Raw genomic sequence first — 17,821 nt, forward strand, 5'->3', positions numbered from 1 at the left:
TTATTATTTTATTAAGTTATTATTAAGTTATTTTAATAAAATTCATCATCATCACTATTATTATTACTTATAATTATATAAGTATTTGGATTAAATAATGGTCGAATAAAACTACCAACATTTAATAAATCAACATTAAAATTTTCAATATAACCATTTTGATTTTGAATTACATTATAAAAGAATAAAACAATAGAGAAAAATAAATTATCAAAACCAGGTGAAATATCCCAAATTACATTATTTTGTGAATAAATTCCTTTTGGAATTAAAATATCACAATGTAATGGTCTTTTATATGCAATACTAATCATTATTGAATATTGAGATTAATAAATATAAAATGAATGAAAAAAGTTAGTATATAGTATGTATATGGTGTGTATAGGGTATTATGAAACTTACATTTACTATCTTCATGTTTAATATATTTTGAAGAAAATGGTATCTGGATTTGGAGCAGTAACATCCCTATATAATTTATAATCCATGTAAGCAACGAATAAACAAAATAATAATTGTTCATCAGTTGGTAATTCATTTGCAATCCAACCTTGACCACCTTAGGAAAACATGTTTATCACGAGATAATTCAATAATTCCAACAGTGTACCATTCATCATATTATCATATTGTTGTTTTGTAAATGAAATAAATATTAAGAAGATTAAAAAAAATGAAATTTAAAACGCATATAATATGACCCAAATCCAATATAATCTGAATATTTGGTATTCTCCCAATTACTTGATATCATTGGAAAATTTTCACTTTTTAATGTATTTCTATTTGAACTAACAAATGGTGCTGTTTTTGTGGTTTATTTATAATTTGATTTCTATTATTAATAATAGATTGTCTTGGTGTAATAGTAGTAGTTGGTATTGTTCCTGATGTCGATGTTGATGATGTTGTTGGTATTCTATTTGCAGATCTTGATAATGCACTTGTTGTTAATCTTTCAATTTTATTATTATTATAATTATTATCTTTATAATCTTTATTATTACATAAAACATCTTGAATTATAATAATTTTAAAATTTAATAGTTTCATTTACATCATCATCATCATCATCACACATATATACATTCTAGTTTTCCATTATTTTTTTTTTTTAATTAATAAATAAAAATAAAATCATTGGAAAGATTTTTTTTTTTTTTTTTTAAACAAAATATTTTTTAATTATTAAAAAATGAAAAAAAAAAAATTTAAGTATGTGATATAGTTAACAATACTTTTTTATTTTTTATTTTTCATTTTTCACATAGAAAAAAAAAAAAATTTCCACTTTTTTTTTTTTTTTTTTAAAAATAATATCACAAGATATTATATGAAAGAGAAAAAAAAAATTTTGTCATAAAATTGGGAAAAAAAAAAAATGAGAAATAAAAATAAAAAAAAATTAATGAAAAACAAAAAGATATTCATTAATAAATGTGTAATTGTTATTTTTTTTTTTTTTTTTTATTTTTTTTTTTTAAAATAATATCACAAGATATTATATTAAAAGTATATTTTATTTTTTTTTTTTTTATTTTTTTTTTTTTTTATATGAGAATATTTACTACATTAGGAATGAATTAATTGAACTACTTATTGAAACTTTCTTTAATTATAATTTTATTTTGGCATAATATTATTTTAAAAACATTTACTAATTGTTATGTTAATTTAAATCTGTATCATAGTCATTTTTTTCATTTTTTTTTCCTAATTTTAATTTTTTTCTATCTTTTTTAATTATTGATTTTGTGAATGATATTATACCTAAAGATATAGTTTTTGTTGTATCATATAAAACCCAAAATAACTTTTCCAATATACATAATATGAATAAAAATGCCAATAAAAATGGTATATATGAAAATATACATAGGATGTAGTATAAAAAGTAAACTGTGTAATAGATGATTATGTAAATATTTTTAAAAGTAAAAAAATGAGATATTACAATAAATAATGAAATTATTATTATAATTAAAAAAAGTTTGTTGTAGTTGTATTGAGTTTATTTTATCCATTTTTAATAAACCAAAATTTATTTTTTGAAAGTTTAGAATGATTTAATTATGAAATAATTTTTTTTTTTTTTTTCCAATAGCTTTTTATAATTATTTTTGAGTAAATTATAAATAAAAAAAAAAAAAAAAGAAAATTGAAAAAAAAAAAAAGTTTTCTTTTTTAGGAAAGTTAAATATTTTTATTTTTTTTATTTTTTTTTTTTATTAATTATTTTTATGGTAATCAAAATATCGTGATTAATAATAAAAAAATAAATATAATATTTTAAATTCTTTTTTTTTTTTTTTAATTTTTTTTTTTTTGATTTTCATCAAATTTGATAACGGGAAGGAAAAATAATTATTTTGGAGAGCAAACAATGTTTGAACAATTACCAGGAATTATAGCATCCATTCTTTGACCGAAATTAGTGAGAGCAGCATAATTTCTATGTGATTCACCAGCAGTGATTTGATATTGTTCTATTGGATACCATTTTACAAAACACACATCAGCACCACTAATAAAAGATTGAACATTACCACGGAAACCATCAGATAATGAGAGATAACCTTGAGAGACATTGTAAACATAACGATCACCTTTGAAATCCCAACTACTAAATAAGTAAACTTGACCATCTGGTGCACCAACACATGTTGGATCTAATGATAAACTACCATTAATAATTGAAAAAAATAAAATTGTTGAAATAATTAAGATTAAGGAATTTCTAATATTCATTTTTAATTTTTTTATTTGTTTTTTTTGTTAAATGTTTGAATTTTAATGAAGACTTGAAAAACTAAATTCTCAATCTATTTATAGTTTTTTAATTTCAATATTGAAAACATATAAAAAAATTCAGATTTTATATTAAAAAATCAATATTACTTACTTTGGATAATTAAAAAACTTTAAAAATAAAAAATCCAAGTTTATTAACCGACTTTCTTAATTTCAGTTGGTAAATGTACATTTTATATATTTAATTAATATCATCATAAATAAAATAATATTTTATTAAAAAAAAAAAATTAAAAAAAAAAAAAAAAAAAAATTAAAAAAAATAAAGATATTAAAAATTAATAGATCTATATTTTATTTGGTTTAAATTTAGAAAAAAAGTTTTTACTAATTTTTTTTTTTTTTTTTTTTTTAATTTTTTTTTTTTTTATTTTAAAATTTTTTTATTTTTAATTTTTTTATTTTTAATTTTAATTTAATTTAATTACAATTTAATTATAATTTATTTATTTTAATTTTGAATTTTTAAAATAGAAAAAAAATAATTAAAAATGGAAATTGGTTTTAAGTGTTTCAAATTCTAAAAAAAAAAAAAAAAAAAAAAAAAAAAAATTTTAAAGTTTGATATAAAATAAAACATTTATTTCTATTTGAATTAAATTATATTTTTATTATGAAAGAATAACAACAGTTTAAAGTTGATATTATCATAGAAGATGTGATTGTTTAATATTCTTCTTCTTGTTCTTCACCTTCAGTTGAGGCAGAAACAGATTCATAATCTTTTTCGAGAGCAAGTAAATCGTCACGAGCTTCAGCAAACTCACCTTCCTCCATACCTTCACCAACGTACCAATGGACGAAAGCTCTCTTGACAAACATGAGATCGAATTTGTGGTTGATTCTTGAGAAGACTTGAGAGATGGCGGTGGTGTTTGATAACATACAAACGCTCTTCTTGACTTCAGCCATTTCACTATCTTTGGTTGAAACTGGAGCTTGATTATTGATACCACATTTGAAACCAGTTGGGGACCAATCGACAAAGGAAACGTTTCTTGATTTCTCTGAACGAATGTTTTGAACGGCTTTTTGGGCTTCTTTTGGTACGATATCACCTCTGTACATTAAACAACAGGCCATATATTTACCAAGATTTGGTTGACATTTGGCCATAATGTTCTTTTCAGAGAAGACGGCACTGGTGATGTTATCGACAGTGATGGTTTCGTGGTGAGCTTTTTCACGTGAGATAACTGGTGCATATGAGCAGAGTACAAAGTGAAGACGTGGGAATGGAACTAAATTGGTTTGAATATCATTGATATCAAGATTTAATTGACCTGGGAAACGGAGTGATGAAGTTAATGAACTAATAACTTGAGCAATTAAACGATTCAAATTGGTATAAGTTGGTTTTTCAATATCTAATGAATTCTTACAAATATTATAAATTGCTTCATTATCCAACACTATTTTTTTTAAAATAATAATAAAAAAAAGTTAATATTTAAAAAATAATTTTTTTTTTTTTTTTTTTTTTTTTTTTTTTTTTTTTTTTTTTTTTAATAATTAAAATAACTTACTAAAACTAACATCAGTATGTTCTAATAAAGAATGAGTTGAAAGTACAGAATTGTATGGTTCAACGACAGAGGTTGAAACTTGTGGTGATGGGTAAACACAGAAATCGAGTTTTGATTTTTTACCACCATAGTCGAGAGCTAATTTTTGGAGTAATAAAGAACCGAAACCAGAACCTGTACCACCACCAACACTGTGGAAGACGAGGAAACCTTGGAGACCATCACATTGATCGGCTAAACGTCTGATACGATCGACGCAAACATCGATTAATTCTTTACCAACGGTGTAGTGACCACGAGCATAATTGTTGGCAGCATCTTCTTTACCGGTAATGAGTTGTTCTGGATGGAAGAGATTCTTGTAATCACCAGTTCTAATTTCATCAATTACGGTTGGTTCCAAATCTAAAAAGATGGCTCTTGGGACAACTTTCTTACCATTGGTTGATTCGCTAAAGAATGTACCTAAATCTTTGTTGAGGTTGTTGACGTCACTTGATTGTTTACGATCAGCTGGAATTGAACCATCACGTTCGATACCATGTTCTAAACAGTAAAGTTCCCAACATGAATTACCTACTTGGACACCTGCTTGACCAATATGAATTGAAATAATTTCACGACCCATTCTTTTTTTTTATTAATTGTTGATTGTTGGTTTTTTTTAAAAATACACAAATAAAATAAAATTGAAAAAAATAAAATAAAACTATTTAATTTAAATTGAAATAAATATTATTTGTATAAGTTTCTGGTAATGAAGAAATCTTTACAAAGTTATTATTAAAAAAAAAAAAAAAATAATAATAAAAAAAAAAATAAAAAAAAAAAAAAAAAAATTGAAAATTGGTGATGAAAAAAAAAAAATTGGAAAAAAAAAAAAAAAAAAAAAAAAAAAAAAAAAAAAAAAAAAATTGAAATCTTTTTTTTTTTTATTTTTTTTTTTTTTTTTTTTTTTGTGAAATTGAAAAAATTAATTTTGCGCGCCTTTTGTGAAAGGGATTTTTAATTAAATTGAAAATAAAATAGGAATGTATAGATTAAATTACCAAATTAAGATTGATTATAAAATTATTATATTAATATATATTTTTATGATAATTATGACATGAAAACTTTCTTTTTTTTTTTTTTTTTTTTTTTTTTTTTAAAAAAAATTCAATTTTATTTATTATTTCCAAATTATTTACTTTAATAAAATATTATTTTATTAAATTATAAAAAAATGATAAGTAATTTTTTAAAATCAAATAATATTAAAAACAATTCTCCCTTTAGATCATTTTGTACTCGTTATAGTGAATCTCACGAATGGATTAAATTTAACCATAGAAATAAAACTTGTACTTTAGGAATAACTAAATATGCTTCGGATCAATTAAAATCAATTGTGTAAGTACCAAAATTAAAAAATTAAAAAAAAAAAAAAATTATAAACTAATAATTATAAATTTTTTTTTTTTTAAAAAAAAGAAATATTAATTTACCAGATTTAAATTCAACGATTACAAGAAAACAACCATTTGGAAATATTGAAAGTACAAAAACTGTTGCTGATCTTTTTTCAGATGTCGATGGAAAAGCAGTTTTATTGAACTCAGATGTCATTGTAGATCCAACAATAGTTAGCCATAGTCCAGAGGACAAAGGGTGGTTAATTAAAATGGAAAGTAATGACTTTGAATCATTTAATAAAATGATGACAAAAAGTGAATATGGTCAATTCTTAAAAGATATTAATAAATCAAATGTTTAAAACAATTAATAACAATTAATAACAATTAATAATAAATAATAATAATAATAATAATAATAATAATAATAATAATAATAATAATAATAATAATAATAATAATAATAATAATAATAAAAATAATAATAATAATAAAAAAAGATATTAATAAATCAGAAAATACCATAAAAATCCCAAAACAACATAAAAATAGAAATATGGATTTTTATGGCGACACAATTTTTTTATTTTTAATTTTTTTTTTTAATTTTTTTTATTTTTTTTGTTAGCTAAATTTCTCTTTTTTTTTTTTTTAATTAAAACTTCAAAAAATTAATTAATTTCACAACACATACAAAAAAATGTCAAATAAAGTTATTTTATTTGGTGATTTAATGTCACAACCAACAAGAGCAGTATTATGGTTTATGATATTAAATAAAATACCATATGAATTTCGTTTAATTTCAATTAGAAATATGGAACAAAGATCAAAAGAATTTGAAAAAATGTAATTATATATATATCAATTTAAAAAATAAATAATAAGAATAATAAATTATAAAAAAAAAAATATATATATTTACTAATTTTTAATTTTTTTTTTTAGTAATCCATTTAAAAAATTACCAGTAATTCAATATGAAAATCAAAGATTATTTGAAAGTCATACTATATTAAGATGGTTATCACAACAATTTAAATTACCACAATATTATGATTACAATGATTTAAATAATAGATGTAAAGTTGATATGTATTTAGATTGGCATCATCTTGGTTTAAGAAAGGCAACAGCGGGTTTATTCTTTCAAAAGTTTATTTTACCAAAATTTGGTAAATCCGAATCTGAAGATATGGTAAAAGATGCAGAATTAAATATTCCAAGAGCATTCAAAGAGATTGAATCAATATTTTTAGCAAATGGTAATAATAATTATTTAATTGGTGATCAAGTTACAATCGCTGATTTCTCATGTTATTGTGAAATTAATCAATTGGAAGCATTAAATTTTGATTTCAAACCTTATCCAATCCTTACAAATTGGATGGAAAGAATGAAACAATTTAATGGTTTTGAGGAATCTCATAAAATTATTCATAAAATTGCTTCACAATCAAGATTGTAAATTAATAAAATAATAAAAAAAAAAAAAAAAGAAAAATCTATACAAATAATTATTTGTTTTATTTAAATTTGAATTTTTATTTTTATTTATAATCAGTATTTTCACAATAGTGAGCATACTCTTCTTCAGTCATTAAATGATTGGTTTGAAATGGTTCATTAATTTTTAATTCAATTGTCCATGAATCTTGGTCATTATTAAAAAATAATGAATTTGATTTTAATGGTAATTTTGGTTTAATCTTTGTTGTTGTTGTTGTTGTTTTCGTTGAAATTGTTGTAGTTTGTTGATTATTAAATTTATTATTAACTTTTGAAACTATACCAGATAATGGTGATTTAAATTGAATATTTTCTTCTTCTTTTGTCCATATAGATAGAAATGGTTGATTTAACCTTATTTTATCATTTATTTTTGGTAATTTAATTTTTAAGATTTTATTAAATTCATTATTTACAATATCTGATACATAATTAGTAATACCAATTGTTGCAAAATCTTTATTTTCTGAAATTTTAATCCATTGGTGATTTGGTGAATATTTTAACTTTTTATTTCTATTATTATTATTATTATTATTGTTATTATTATTATTATTATTATTATTATTGTTTTTATTATTAATAAAATTTCTAATAAAGAATAAATTATTAAAGTTATTCCTAAATATTATATTATTATTTATTATTTTATTTGATATTATTTTGTTCATTATTTTTGTTTATATTAAGAAAAACAAAAAAAAAAAAAAAAAAAAAAAAAAAAAAAAAATTTAACTTTGAACAATAAAAAAAATATATTCCTTTTTTTTTTCCCTTTTTTTTTTTCCTTTTTTTTTTTTTCCTTTTTTTTTTTTTTTTCCTTTTTTTTTCCTTTTTAGTAATTTTTTTATTTTTAATTTTTAATTTTTTTTTTTTTTTGAGATTTATATCTTTTTGTAAACCAAAAGTTGGATTTTAATTATTAATTTAATTGAGGGTCTTTTTATTTTTTTATTTTAATTTTTATTTTTTATTTTTATTTTAAATTTTAATTATTTTATTTTTACAATAATTATCATATTCATTTTTATTCATTAAACTATTAAAATCATTTATATTTGAAAATTTTATTTTACATAACCAACCCTTTGACATTGGTGATGAATTTATATAATTTGGATAATCGAGTACATCTTGATTAATTGAAATCAATTTACAATTTCTTATTGGTGAATTTAAAAGAATTTGGTCAGAAATTGTATCTAAAGAAATGGTTAATGGTTCATCATCAACTTGATTTTCATCTTTTATTATTGGAAATTTGATATATAAAACATCATCAAATTTATTAATTGGGCCATTCTCTGTTAATCCTAATGTACCAATAATAATATTATTATTATTATTATTATTATTATTACTATTATTATTATTATTAATTGAAATCCATAAATGATTTTTTGAATATCTTGTACAAAAAAATTTATTTGAAAGACTTTTTCTTAAATTATTTGTTGTTTTGAACAAAAACATTTTTTTTAATTGCTCGCTCTAAAAAATGAAAAATAAAAATTAAAAAAAAAAAAAAAATATTTTCATTTTTTTCATTTTACATTTTTTAAAAAATGTTTTAATTTTATTTATTTTTATATTAATTTTCTATATCAAATAGATCAGTCAAAAATACTCAAAATGATATAAAAAAAAAATCAATTCAACCATCTATTTTTTTTCAAATTTTTATAATGCCAAAACTGACATCGAACCAGCGACTTTAGGCTCGCAGATTGAAAAACTGCCCGAGCTCAGAATCGAACTGAGGACCCTCTGTTATCGCTTTAGTACATAGTACAAGACAGATATAATAACCACTATACGACACGGGCTCACATGTATTTTTTGTATTAAATAGCAGTTACCATATTCAGAATTTACCATTATTCCATTCAAAAATAATATTCAGAATGTGCCCAAGGAGAAAAAACTAATAATTGCGTTATCCAATTCAAAAAAAGAAAAATATTCAGAATGCGAGATAAAGGTGGAATTGGTTAAGTTTTAGTGAAAAAGTATCTAATATTCCCTTTTGACGTAAAGGTCCTCTCTGTACATAATAAACCAAAGAAGGATATTACAGTTTTGTAATGAATAGCACTTGGAAAAACCATCAAAATGTTAAACCATTAAAAGATTGCACAATAGCCATCCAATATAAAAACATATTAAGAATTTAACCACCAACAAATAATAAAAAAAACTCTTTAAAGATTTTTTATGGCTTTTTTATTTATTTCTATTTCTATTTCTATTTCTATTTCTATTTCTATTTCTATTTCTATTTCTATTTCTATTTCTATTTCTATTTCTATTTCTATTTCTATTTCTATTTCTATTTCTATTTCTATTTCTATTTCTATTTCATTTCTATTTCTATTCTATTCTATTTTATTTTATTTTATTTTATTTTATTTTATTTTATTTTATTTATTAAATTTGTGAAAATATCATCACTATCGCCATCATTAATTACTTTAATGATATTTTTATATTTTCGATAAAATTGGTCATCATATAATTGAATTGCATCGTTGGGTAAATAAAGCGATGTTAAAGAGGGAGGATGTAATGAAAGATCCAATGAAAAATTTGCAGAGAGTAATATTAGAGTTTCTAAATTTTGAGGTAATAAATGAGATTCCAATAAAGGAATTTCTTCTAATCCATTTGAAACATAGATTTGTAAAATCTTTAGATTAACTAAATCTGTTAAAAAATCACTTGCAGAATAATATTGTGGTAACCAGTGAAATGAAAATGATGTTAAATTCTTCAAGTTTGATAATGATCTAATATTCTCTATTTGACTATTATACTGTGACATACTAAAAATAATAGTCTCACAAGATTGTGGTATTGAATCTTGAATAATTGCACGAGTATAACCACAAATTTCTAATGATTTCAAATTCTTTAAATGTGATAAACACATAATACCACCAGCACCAGCACCAGCACCAGCACCAGTACCAGTACCAGTACCAGTACCAGCTTCACCATCTTCTGTTGATGATGGAATTAAATCACGATCATATAAATTTAAATTTAAATCTGTTATAGAATTTGGTAATAAAGGTAATGTGAAATTTTCCATTCCACCATCCATATTATTTGCTTTGAAATTTGGAAATGGGTATTTTATATTCAACTTCTTCATTGTTGAATGTAATGTTAATAATGCTTGATCATTTTCAATTAGTTCTCTAGAAATTGATAATGATTCAATTGAATTTGGAAATTCTTTAAAATTTTGATTACTATTACTTTTATTATTATTATCATTATCATTATCATTATTATTATTATTATTATTATGATTATTTTTACTTTTATTTTTGGTTTCATCTTTTTTTTGAATTGATAAAAATTTTAAAGAATTTGGAAAATTAATAAAATGATTTGTTTTGAATTGGTTTTGATTAACAGTTATTTTTAAATCTATTAAATTTGTTAATGATGGTATAAGTAATTCATGATTAAATGGTTGAGATATTTCTAAACTTGTTAATGAAGTTGGTAAGAAATTGGTTAGGGATGTTGATGATGGTAATTGATGCAATTCTAGTTGTTTTAAATTTGATGGTAATGAATTACATAGATCAGTACCAATGAAATTCGGAATACCACATGATTTTAAAGATGTTATTGAATTTGGTAATACACCTGGTTCAATATCACCTTTGAACGTACCTAAATCTAATGATTTCAATTGTTTATTTGGTAATGAACCTTGTAGTAATCGATTCTTATATTTAAAGCCTAAATCCAATTCAATTAAATCATCTGGTAACCAACCTGGTTCAATGGCTAACCTATAGGCATCACCAATTTCTAATTTAGTTAATGATTGTGGTAATAGGTTAGGTCCGAGAGGATAGCTATTAAATGATTTACCAATGTATAATGTTTCTAAACCATTTGGTATTATAGATTTATTAGTAGTTTGGTCTAGTAAACTTTGTGAAAAAAAGTGACCAAATTTCAAAGTTTTTAAAGTCGTTGATGGAAATAAACCAGATATAATTCTTTGATTATTTGAAAAACATGTTGTAAATTTTTTAATAATTTTTGGAAATGGTAATGGTGGTGGTGGTGATGATTCATTTGATTCATTTGATTCATTTGATTCATCATAATCTTCACTTGTAAATACTTTTTTATATGGTGTCATGGTTGGATTTGGTGTTTCAATAACTTGAACATTTTCTATAAAATATGAAAGTAACGGTTCAATTTTATGAATTTCCATTATAGAATTGGATGGAATCGTTATTGTTATATCTCTTAAATATTCTCTTTCTTTATAGTTTTTTAATTGTTCAATAGTAAATATCCTATTTGAATAATTTTGATTAAATAGTTTCAAATATTCAATAATTTGATTCTTAATTACAATATTCCTCCATAATTTATAAAATAAAAAATTATTATTATTATTATTATTATTATTATTATTATTATTATTATTATTATTATTATTATTATTCTTTATAATTTCCATTTTGTGTTTTGTCTTGAAAAGATTTTTTTTTTTTTTTATTTTTTTTTTTTTTTTTTTTTTTATTTTATTTTTTTTTTTTTTTTTTTAACAAAATTTTTAAAAAAAAAAAAAACCTCAAAAAAAAAATAATTTTTATCTATCTATCTTAATCATATTTATTTTATTTTATTTTATTTTTTTTTTTTTTTTAATAATTTCTTTTAATAATTTAGGGAAGGAAAAACTTAATTCAATAAAAGAAAAAAAAAAAAAAAAAAAAAAAAAAAAAAAAAACAGAATGGGTAATACATTTAGTTTTATGTCAAATGTAACAGGTAGCGAAAAGTTATCATCATTTAAAATTCAAAAAACACCAACCTATGACGAGATTTCAAGAGAATTATCAGAGGTTTTAGTTTCAAGTGAATTAATTGACGATATTTTCGAAAGATGTTGTTTTATGACAATTGATTTCTTTTTTGATACTTATAAATCTGATGATACTTTAAAATGTCAACATAGTAAGTTATTATTATTATTCTTTTTTCATTTCATTTTATTTTAGTTTTTTTTATTTTTTAATTTTCTTACTAATTTATTTAATAATAATAATAATAATAATAATAATAATAATAATAATAATAATAATAATAATAATAATAATAATAATAATAATAATAATAATAATAATAATAATAATAATAATAATAATAATAATAATAATAATAATAATAATAATAATTAATAATAATTAATAATAATTAATAATAATTATTAATAATAATTAATAATAAAAAGGTCCAACAAAATCAGAATGGTTTTTTACATGTTCAAAATGTTGTTTAGCAAATAATTCATGTATTTGTACATTATGTTTTTTAAGTGGTAATCATATTAGTGAAGGACATTCATTTTCATTATTTGAAGCGAATCAAGCAGCAGTATGTGATTGTGGTAATTCAGAAGCAATAAAGAGGGAAGGATTTTGTAGTGAACATATCAATGTTAATGAAATTTCAAAGAAAGAACGTATTGATAAATTACCATTCTTTATAAAGAAAGATGTTCATATCTTCTTTAGATACCTCTTTCAATATTTACAAAATTTATCAATTAAATCAACAGCTGCTGCAGCCACTCAAAAAAATACTGAAAAACTTGAAATTGAAGGTGATATACAAACAATCATTAATTGGTTATCAGAGGTTTGTAAAGAATCTTCAACTTTAATTCATATTATGGCTGAAGAATTCACTCAAAGAGTATTAGAATTTGAAAATGATGATAATAATGAAAAAGTTGAAAAAGAAGAAGAAAAAGAGAATAATTCCGATGATGATGAATATTATTATAGTAAATTTAAACTTTATCAACATAAACCATTACCATATAAAAATGATAATGAGTCAATTCAACAACAATGGGAAGGTCATCATTTTTTAGGATATATTTTCTCAAAGATTGAATTATTAGATCAATTTTTACCATTGTTAGTGTTATTAATTGATAATCATAGTGCATTCAAGATTGTATTATTTGAAGAGTATTTAAAGAATTATATAAGTATCTTTTCACCACGTGATTCAAAATCATCAAGTATCACTCTAACCATAGCAAGTTTTTATATGGAGAATAAGATATTGGTACCCTTTTCAACGGGTTACTCACGTCATAATGTATTGGAGCTTATATTGAGAAGTCATAAAACCATCTATGTACCATTGCTATTACCATTCTATCAAGCCGATAGTAAAGTTGAGAAAGAGGTAATGTTACAAAGTGATTTAAGTGCATTCACCAAACTAATGAAGAATCCATTGGTAGTGAAATACTTTTCAAAACAAGAGGATAAATTCAAATTACTTTTTGAATTTGCTGAGCAATTACATAGATTTACATCACCACAATTTGTAGATCCATCCATTACCACAACTAAATTCCTACTATTAATGGAGCATCGTTTATTACTTTCAATTAGATCAATGTTTCAAACTGCAGAATCAATACGCGACCAAGATCCAGAGTTTTATCAGTTTTTAACTGATAAGGTTACAGAGAATCTAATTACAAATATGGAAAAGATTAAAAAGAGACCAACATTTGATAGATGTGGTATGCAATTACCTCATCAAGATTTCTTTCAAAAGTTTACCTACTCTGAAATTCCAGTACATTTCCCATTGTATAGAATGTTATCGACAATGTTGCTAATGACTAAAATGGATCCAATGTTGTTGATTAGTAAATACAATTTCCAAGAGGCAGATATAATCGATATGTTAACCACTTTATTACTCTTTAGAGTTTGTTATGTCTCTTATGATGATAACAACTCCATCGAGAATTGTACCGATATAACCATGGTGTCTGATTTACATATGATTCAAATTTCAATTTCTCTATTGGGACCAAGAAAGTTTTTATATATTTTCTTTAATGTATTAACTTCAATCGATACGAATCCAGCTGCATTCACAGATATTTTCTCAATGTTTATCGGTAGCTTACAATTACGTGCAACCTTAACACCAACCAAACAAGACATCGTCTATAATTTACTTCAAGGTGTATTCTCTGGTATATTTTTCAAACTACATTTTAGATCATTCGATGCAGTGCTATTGGATGTTACAGAGGATCAAATCAATGATATCTACTTACCAGAGATAACAGGTAAAGGTAATCAAGCAAAAGAGCTATTAAATAATGATATGTGGCAATATTTCGATCCTTATTATCCTTTGTTTTCAATAAACTATAGAAATTTAATTAAAACCAATGCAAAAGATAGATTTAAAAAGTATCAAACTCTAAAGAAAATACCAGAATCAAATCCATTACCACCAATTATGGATCCATTACCTTTGGAGTTAAGTGGTGTTTCAGAGATTTATAATGATCCAACTCTATTTGAAATCATTCTTTGTGTTGTAGCCGATTGTGTTTTCCCTTCAACTTTTGTTGGTTATGATGATAGCTTTGAAATGCAACCAATCTTAAAAATGTTAATTTCAAAACCTGATACAATCTTAAGTGAAATGTTTTATATCTTTGTTTTAGGCATTAAATCTTTTAAAGAATTCACTTTACCAAAATTAACTCAATCTGAAAAACAATTAATAATTGAAACTATTTTTGATTATTTTAATTCAACAACAACAACAACAACAACAACAAATCAAGAAGAAAATAATGATAAAAAAGATGATCACAATGATGAAAAAGTAGAAAATCAAGAAAATCAAGAAAATCAAGAAAACCAAGAAGGAAAAGAAAAAGAATCAATTGAAAATGTTGAAGAGAAAGAAGAGGATAGAATTAGAAGAGAAAATAATAATAGTAGATTTAAATTTGATTTTACATTAAAAACAAAGAATAATTATGCAATTTATAATTTATTAAGAATTTATAATGTTGAAATTGATATTGGTGTAAAAGAGAAATTATCATTCTTGGATATTTTATTCAAATTTTGGGATTTAATGACAAATAAATCACAATACTTGGAATTACGTTCAAGTTTATTATACATTTTTAATTTCCTTTTAGAATTTGACCCAATCTTTGAAAAAGTATTCAGTGATAATAAAATCGATTTAGTACGTGATGTTGAAACTTCAGCTCAAGATGAATTGGCTCAAAAGAAACTAATGGCTGAAAAGAAAGAAAGACTTTTACAACAAATGAGAGAACAACAAAAATCATTTTTAGAAAATTATAATAAAATTTTAGTTGAAGGTGATGAAGAAGAAGAAGAAGAAGATGATGATGATGATGATAATGATGACGGTGATGATACTGATGAAAATCATTATGAAAATGAACAGGATAATTATAATAAAGAAAGTGAAGAAAATCAAGGAAAAGAAGGAAATGAAGAAGATGGTGATAAAGATGATAAAGATGATGATGATGAAGAAGAAGCAGCTCCATTAAAACTTAGAAATACAATTAAAGCACCTGATACTTATGAAAATGATGATGAAGGTTGTAATGATGATAAAGATGTTGAAAATTTTGAAAAACAAAAAGAACAATCAACAATTAATATTGAAATTCAAAGTGGAGGTATTGATGAAAATGAAATTAATAATGAAATTACAAAAGAAAAACAAAATGAAGGAGAAGGTGAAGAAGAAGTAGAAGAAATTGAAATTGGAGAAGAAGAAGGTGAAGAAGTTGAAATTAAAGTTGATGTTAAGAAATCAAATAAAAATAATAAACATCACAAACATGAATCACGTAAAATTGAAATTTCCATTGAAGAAGAAGGTGAATTTGAACCATGTATAATTTGTAAGAGTGGTGAAAGAGGTGGTAGATTATTTACAATGGGTTATATTGATTTATCATCAGTTAATCATCAAAATTCAGTTCAAAATAATTTTAATTTAGCAAATGATACAGAGATGGGATTAGATCCACTTTATCAACATTTCATTGAAACATTCTATCTCACCGATATTAAACCAGGTACAACTCATTACATTCCCTACAAAGATGATCCAGCAGGTTTATTTGCATGTTACATTTTCCAAAGAAGTCCATCCACTTATATCTCTAGTTGTGGTCATAATATTCATAAGAATTGTTTGGATAAATATGTAAAGGAACAAGAACAACAAAAGACTGATGAATTTATTACAGCTTTCAATTGTCCACTTTGTAGTAGACCATCAGATTTCATTTTACCATTGGGTGAACCACTAGATTCAAATCAATATAGATCCGATGCAAATGATATGTTCACCAAGTTATGTTATTATGATTTCTTGGTTCTAATGGATCCTGAAAAAAAATATAGTATCGATAAATATTTATGGAAATTCGTTTTACAAAATATTGAAACTTTGGAATTAAAATCAAGAAAAACAAATCTATACTCTCAAGAAGATTATTTCATTATCTCTGAAATTGATTTCCAAAAGGAATTAACTACTACCACTCGTTTATTCAATGTTATTACTTCGGCCAATGTTGAACCTGATCAAATCTTACCAATCTATGATCCCTCATCTTTCTTTATGGATCCATTCACAAGTAGTAGTTATTCAATTTTCCTCTCAAAAAAAGATCATTTGTCTTTAATTTTTGAAGGTATTTCAAAATATCTCTTCAATGTAGTACTTTTCCATTGCATAAAGAAAAGGGTTGTACCTGAAAATCAATTAAATAATAATGTTCAAACTCAAAAACTTGTCGAAAATGAATTTCAACTTTTATTTAGTAACAATAACAATAATAATAATAATACATCAATGGATAAAGATATTGAACTTGAATTTAAAAATCAAATTCATCCATACATTAGAAAAGTTTTAATACTCTATTCTTTAATTTCAAATACGACAATAATCGATACAAAAGATGATTTCCCAACAGTTCCTTCATCAAGTACACCATTGACAGTTGAATTATTATCAGATTTCGATAAATGTATTGGTTATTTCGGTTATTCAAATGTTCAATCAATGTTTAATCATCTATTAAATAAGGATACTTTTGAATTAACTCTTAGTAAATTTATGAAAAAGAAGAAAATTACATCAACCATCTCCACAACCCCAACATTATATTGCTCTTATCCACCACCATCAGACTATAGATCATTACCACGTTTCATTTCATTGCCTGAGAAATTTGTGACCTTAATGCAAGAGAATATCTGTGCTGGTAATTGTGATTGTGATTCACTTTTGAAATTGGTTTGTTTATTATGTGGTCAAAGTGTTTGTACTGTTAATGCTTGTAAAAAAGGTGGTGCCGTCAGTCATTGTTATGTTTGTAGTTCAACACCTTTAGGTTTCTTCCATTTAATAGATAAACCACTCATTCAAGTTTACCATTTCCAATTTGGTTCTTTTAAGAATTCCTTCTATACTCATATCTATTTAGATAAAGATGGTCAAAAATCAAGTACTACCTCTGTAGAAATCTCATTATCTCAAAAGAGATTGAAAAAACTTTATAAGTATTGGATGGATACAACAAATTCCAGAAAATTTTTAATCACAAAATAAATTACCAAGAAAACTATTTTATTGTTATTTTTAATTACAAAATAAATTGTAAAAAAAAAAAAAAAAAAAAAAAGAGAAATT

The 17,821-nt window shown here is 22.8% G+C and overlaps 10 protein-coding genes and 1 non-coding gene across 11 annotated transcripts; 3 read left to right on the forward strand and 8 right to left on the reverse strand.

Annotated features, from left to right (window-relative positions):
• Positions 1 to 32: 32 nt before the first annotated feature.
• Positions 33 to 314, reverse strand: DDB_G0287789 (hypothetical protein; the record flags this gene model as incomplete). Its single annotated transcript, XM_631963.1, has 1 exon — positions 33 to 314. One exon carries the CDS (start codon positions 312 to 314, stop codon positions 33 to 35), a length of 282 nt encoding a protein of 93 aa, XP_637055.1.
• A 460-nt stretch (positions 315 to 774) lies between these two features.
• DDB_G0287867 (hypothetical protein) lies at positions 775 to 1,056 on the reverse strand (the record flags this gene model as incomplete). Its single annotated transcript, XM_631964.1, has 1 exon — positions 775 to 1,056. The coding sequence occupies one exon, from the start codon at positions 1,054 to 1,056 to the stop codon at positions 775 to 777; it is 282 nt and encodes a 93-aa protein (XP_637056.1).
• A 1,311-nt stretch (positions 1,057 to 2,367) lies between these two features.
• On the reverse strand, positions 2,368 to 2,751 carry gerB (germination protein p109; the record flags this gene model as incomplete). The annotated part of the gene is made up of 1 exon (XM_631965.1): positions 2,368 to 2,751. The coding sequence occupies one exon, from the start codon at positions 2,749 to 2,751 to the stop codon at positions 2,368 to 2,370; it is 384 nt and encodes a 127-aa protein (XP_637057.1).
• Positions 2,752 to 3,480: 729 nt separating this feature from the next.
• tubA (alpha tubulin) lies at positions 3,481 to 4,968 on the reverse strand (the record flags this gene model as incomplete). Its single annotated transcript, XM_631966.1, has 2 exons — positions 3,481 to 4,226; positions 4,341 to 4,968. The coding sequence occupies 2 exons, from the start codon at positions 4,966 to 4,968 to the stop codon at positions 3,481 to 3,483; spliced, it is 1,374 nt and encodes a 457-aa protein (XP_637058.1).
• A 597-nt stretch (positions 4,969 to 5,565) lies between these two features.
• gcvH3 (glycine cleavage system H-protein) lies at positions 5,566 to 6,096 on the forward strand (the record flags this gene model as incomplete). The annotated part of the gene is made up of 2 exons (XM_631967.1): positions 5,566 to 5,732; positions 5,814 to 6,096. 2 exons carry the CDS (start codon positions 5,566 to 5,568, stop codon positions 6,094 to 6,096), a joined length of 450 nt encoding a protein of 149 aa, XP_637059.1.
• A 338-nt stretch (positions 6,097 to 6,434) lies between these two features.
• Positions 6,435 to 7,202, forward strand: DDB_G0287793 (hypothetical protein; the record flags this gene model as incomplete). The annotated part of the gene is made up of 2 exons (XM_631968.1): positions 6,435 to 6,583; positions 6,683 to 7,202. 2 exons carry the CDS (start codon positions 6,435 to 6,437, stop codon positions 7,200 to 7,202), a joined length of 669 nt encoding a protein of 222 aa, XP_637060.1.
• Positions 7,203 to 7,284: 82 nt separating this feature from the next.
• On the reverse strand, positions 7,285 to 7,914 carry gcvH4 (glycine cleavage system H-protein; the record flags this gene model as incomplete). Its single annotated transcript, XM_631969.1, has 1 exon — positions 7,285 to 7,914. The coding sequence occupies one exon, from the start codon at positions 7,912 to 7,914 to the stop codon at positions 7,285 to 7,287; it is 630 nt and encodes a 209-aa protein (XP_637061.1).
• Positions 7,915 to 8,224: 310 nt separating this feature from the next.
• gcvH5 (glycine cleavage system H-protein) lies at positions 8,225 to 8,716 on the reverse strand (the record flags this gene model as incomplete). The annotated part of the gene is made up of 1 exon (XM_631970.1): positions 8,225 to 8,716. The coding sequence occupies one exon, from the start codon at positions 8,714 to 8,716 to the stop codon at positions 8,225 to 8,227; it is 492 nt and encodes a 163-aa protein (XP_637062.1).
• Positions 8,717 to 8,979: 263 nt separating this feature from the next.
• On the reverse strand, positions 8,980 to 9,069 carry tRNA-Thr-UGU-6. The gene has a single exon. It is a non-coding gene; the product is annotated as a tRNA-Thr (tRNA).
• Positions 9,070 to 9,653: 584 nt separating this feature from the next.
• DDB_G0287797 (hypothetical protein) lies at positions 9,654 to 11,741 on the reverse strand (the record flags this gene model as incomplete). Its single annotated transcript, XM_631971.1, has 1 exon — positions 9,654 to 11,741. The coding sequence occupies one exon, from the start codon at positions 11,739 to 11,741 to the stop codon at positions 9,654 to 9,656; it is 2,088 nt and encodes a 695-aa protein (XP_637063.1).
• A 277-nt stretch (positions 11,742 to 12,018) lies between these two features.
• Positions 12,019 to 17,740, forward strand: DDB_G0287799 (RING zinc finger-containing protein; the record flags this gene model as incomplete). Its single annotated transcript, XM_631972.1, has 2 exons — positions 12,019 to 12,241; positions 12,519 to 17,740. The coding sequence occupies 2 exons, from the start codon at positions 12,019 to 12,021 to the stop codon at positions 17,738 to 17,740; spliced, it is 5,445 nt and encodes a 1,814-aa protein (XP_637064.1).
• Between the last annotated feature and the right edge of the window lie 81 nt (positions 17,741 to 17,821).

This window comes from Dictyostelium discoideum (assembly GCF_000004695.1).
Source record: "Dictyostelium discoideum AX4 chromosome 5 chromosome, whole genome shotgun sequence".
Lineage (NCBI taxonomy): Eukaryota > Evosea > Eumycetozoa > Dictyosteliales > Dictyosteliaceae > Dictyostelium > Dictyostelium discoideum.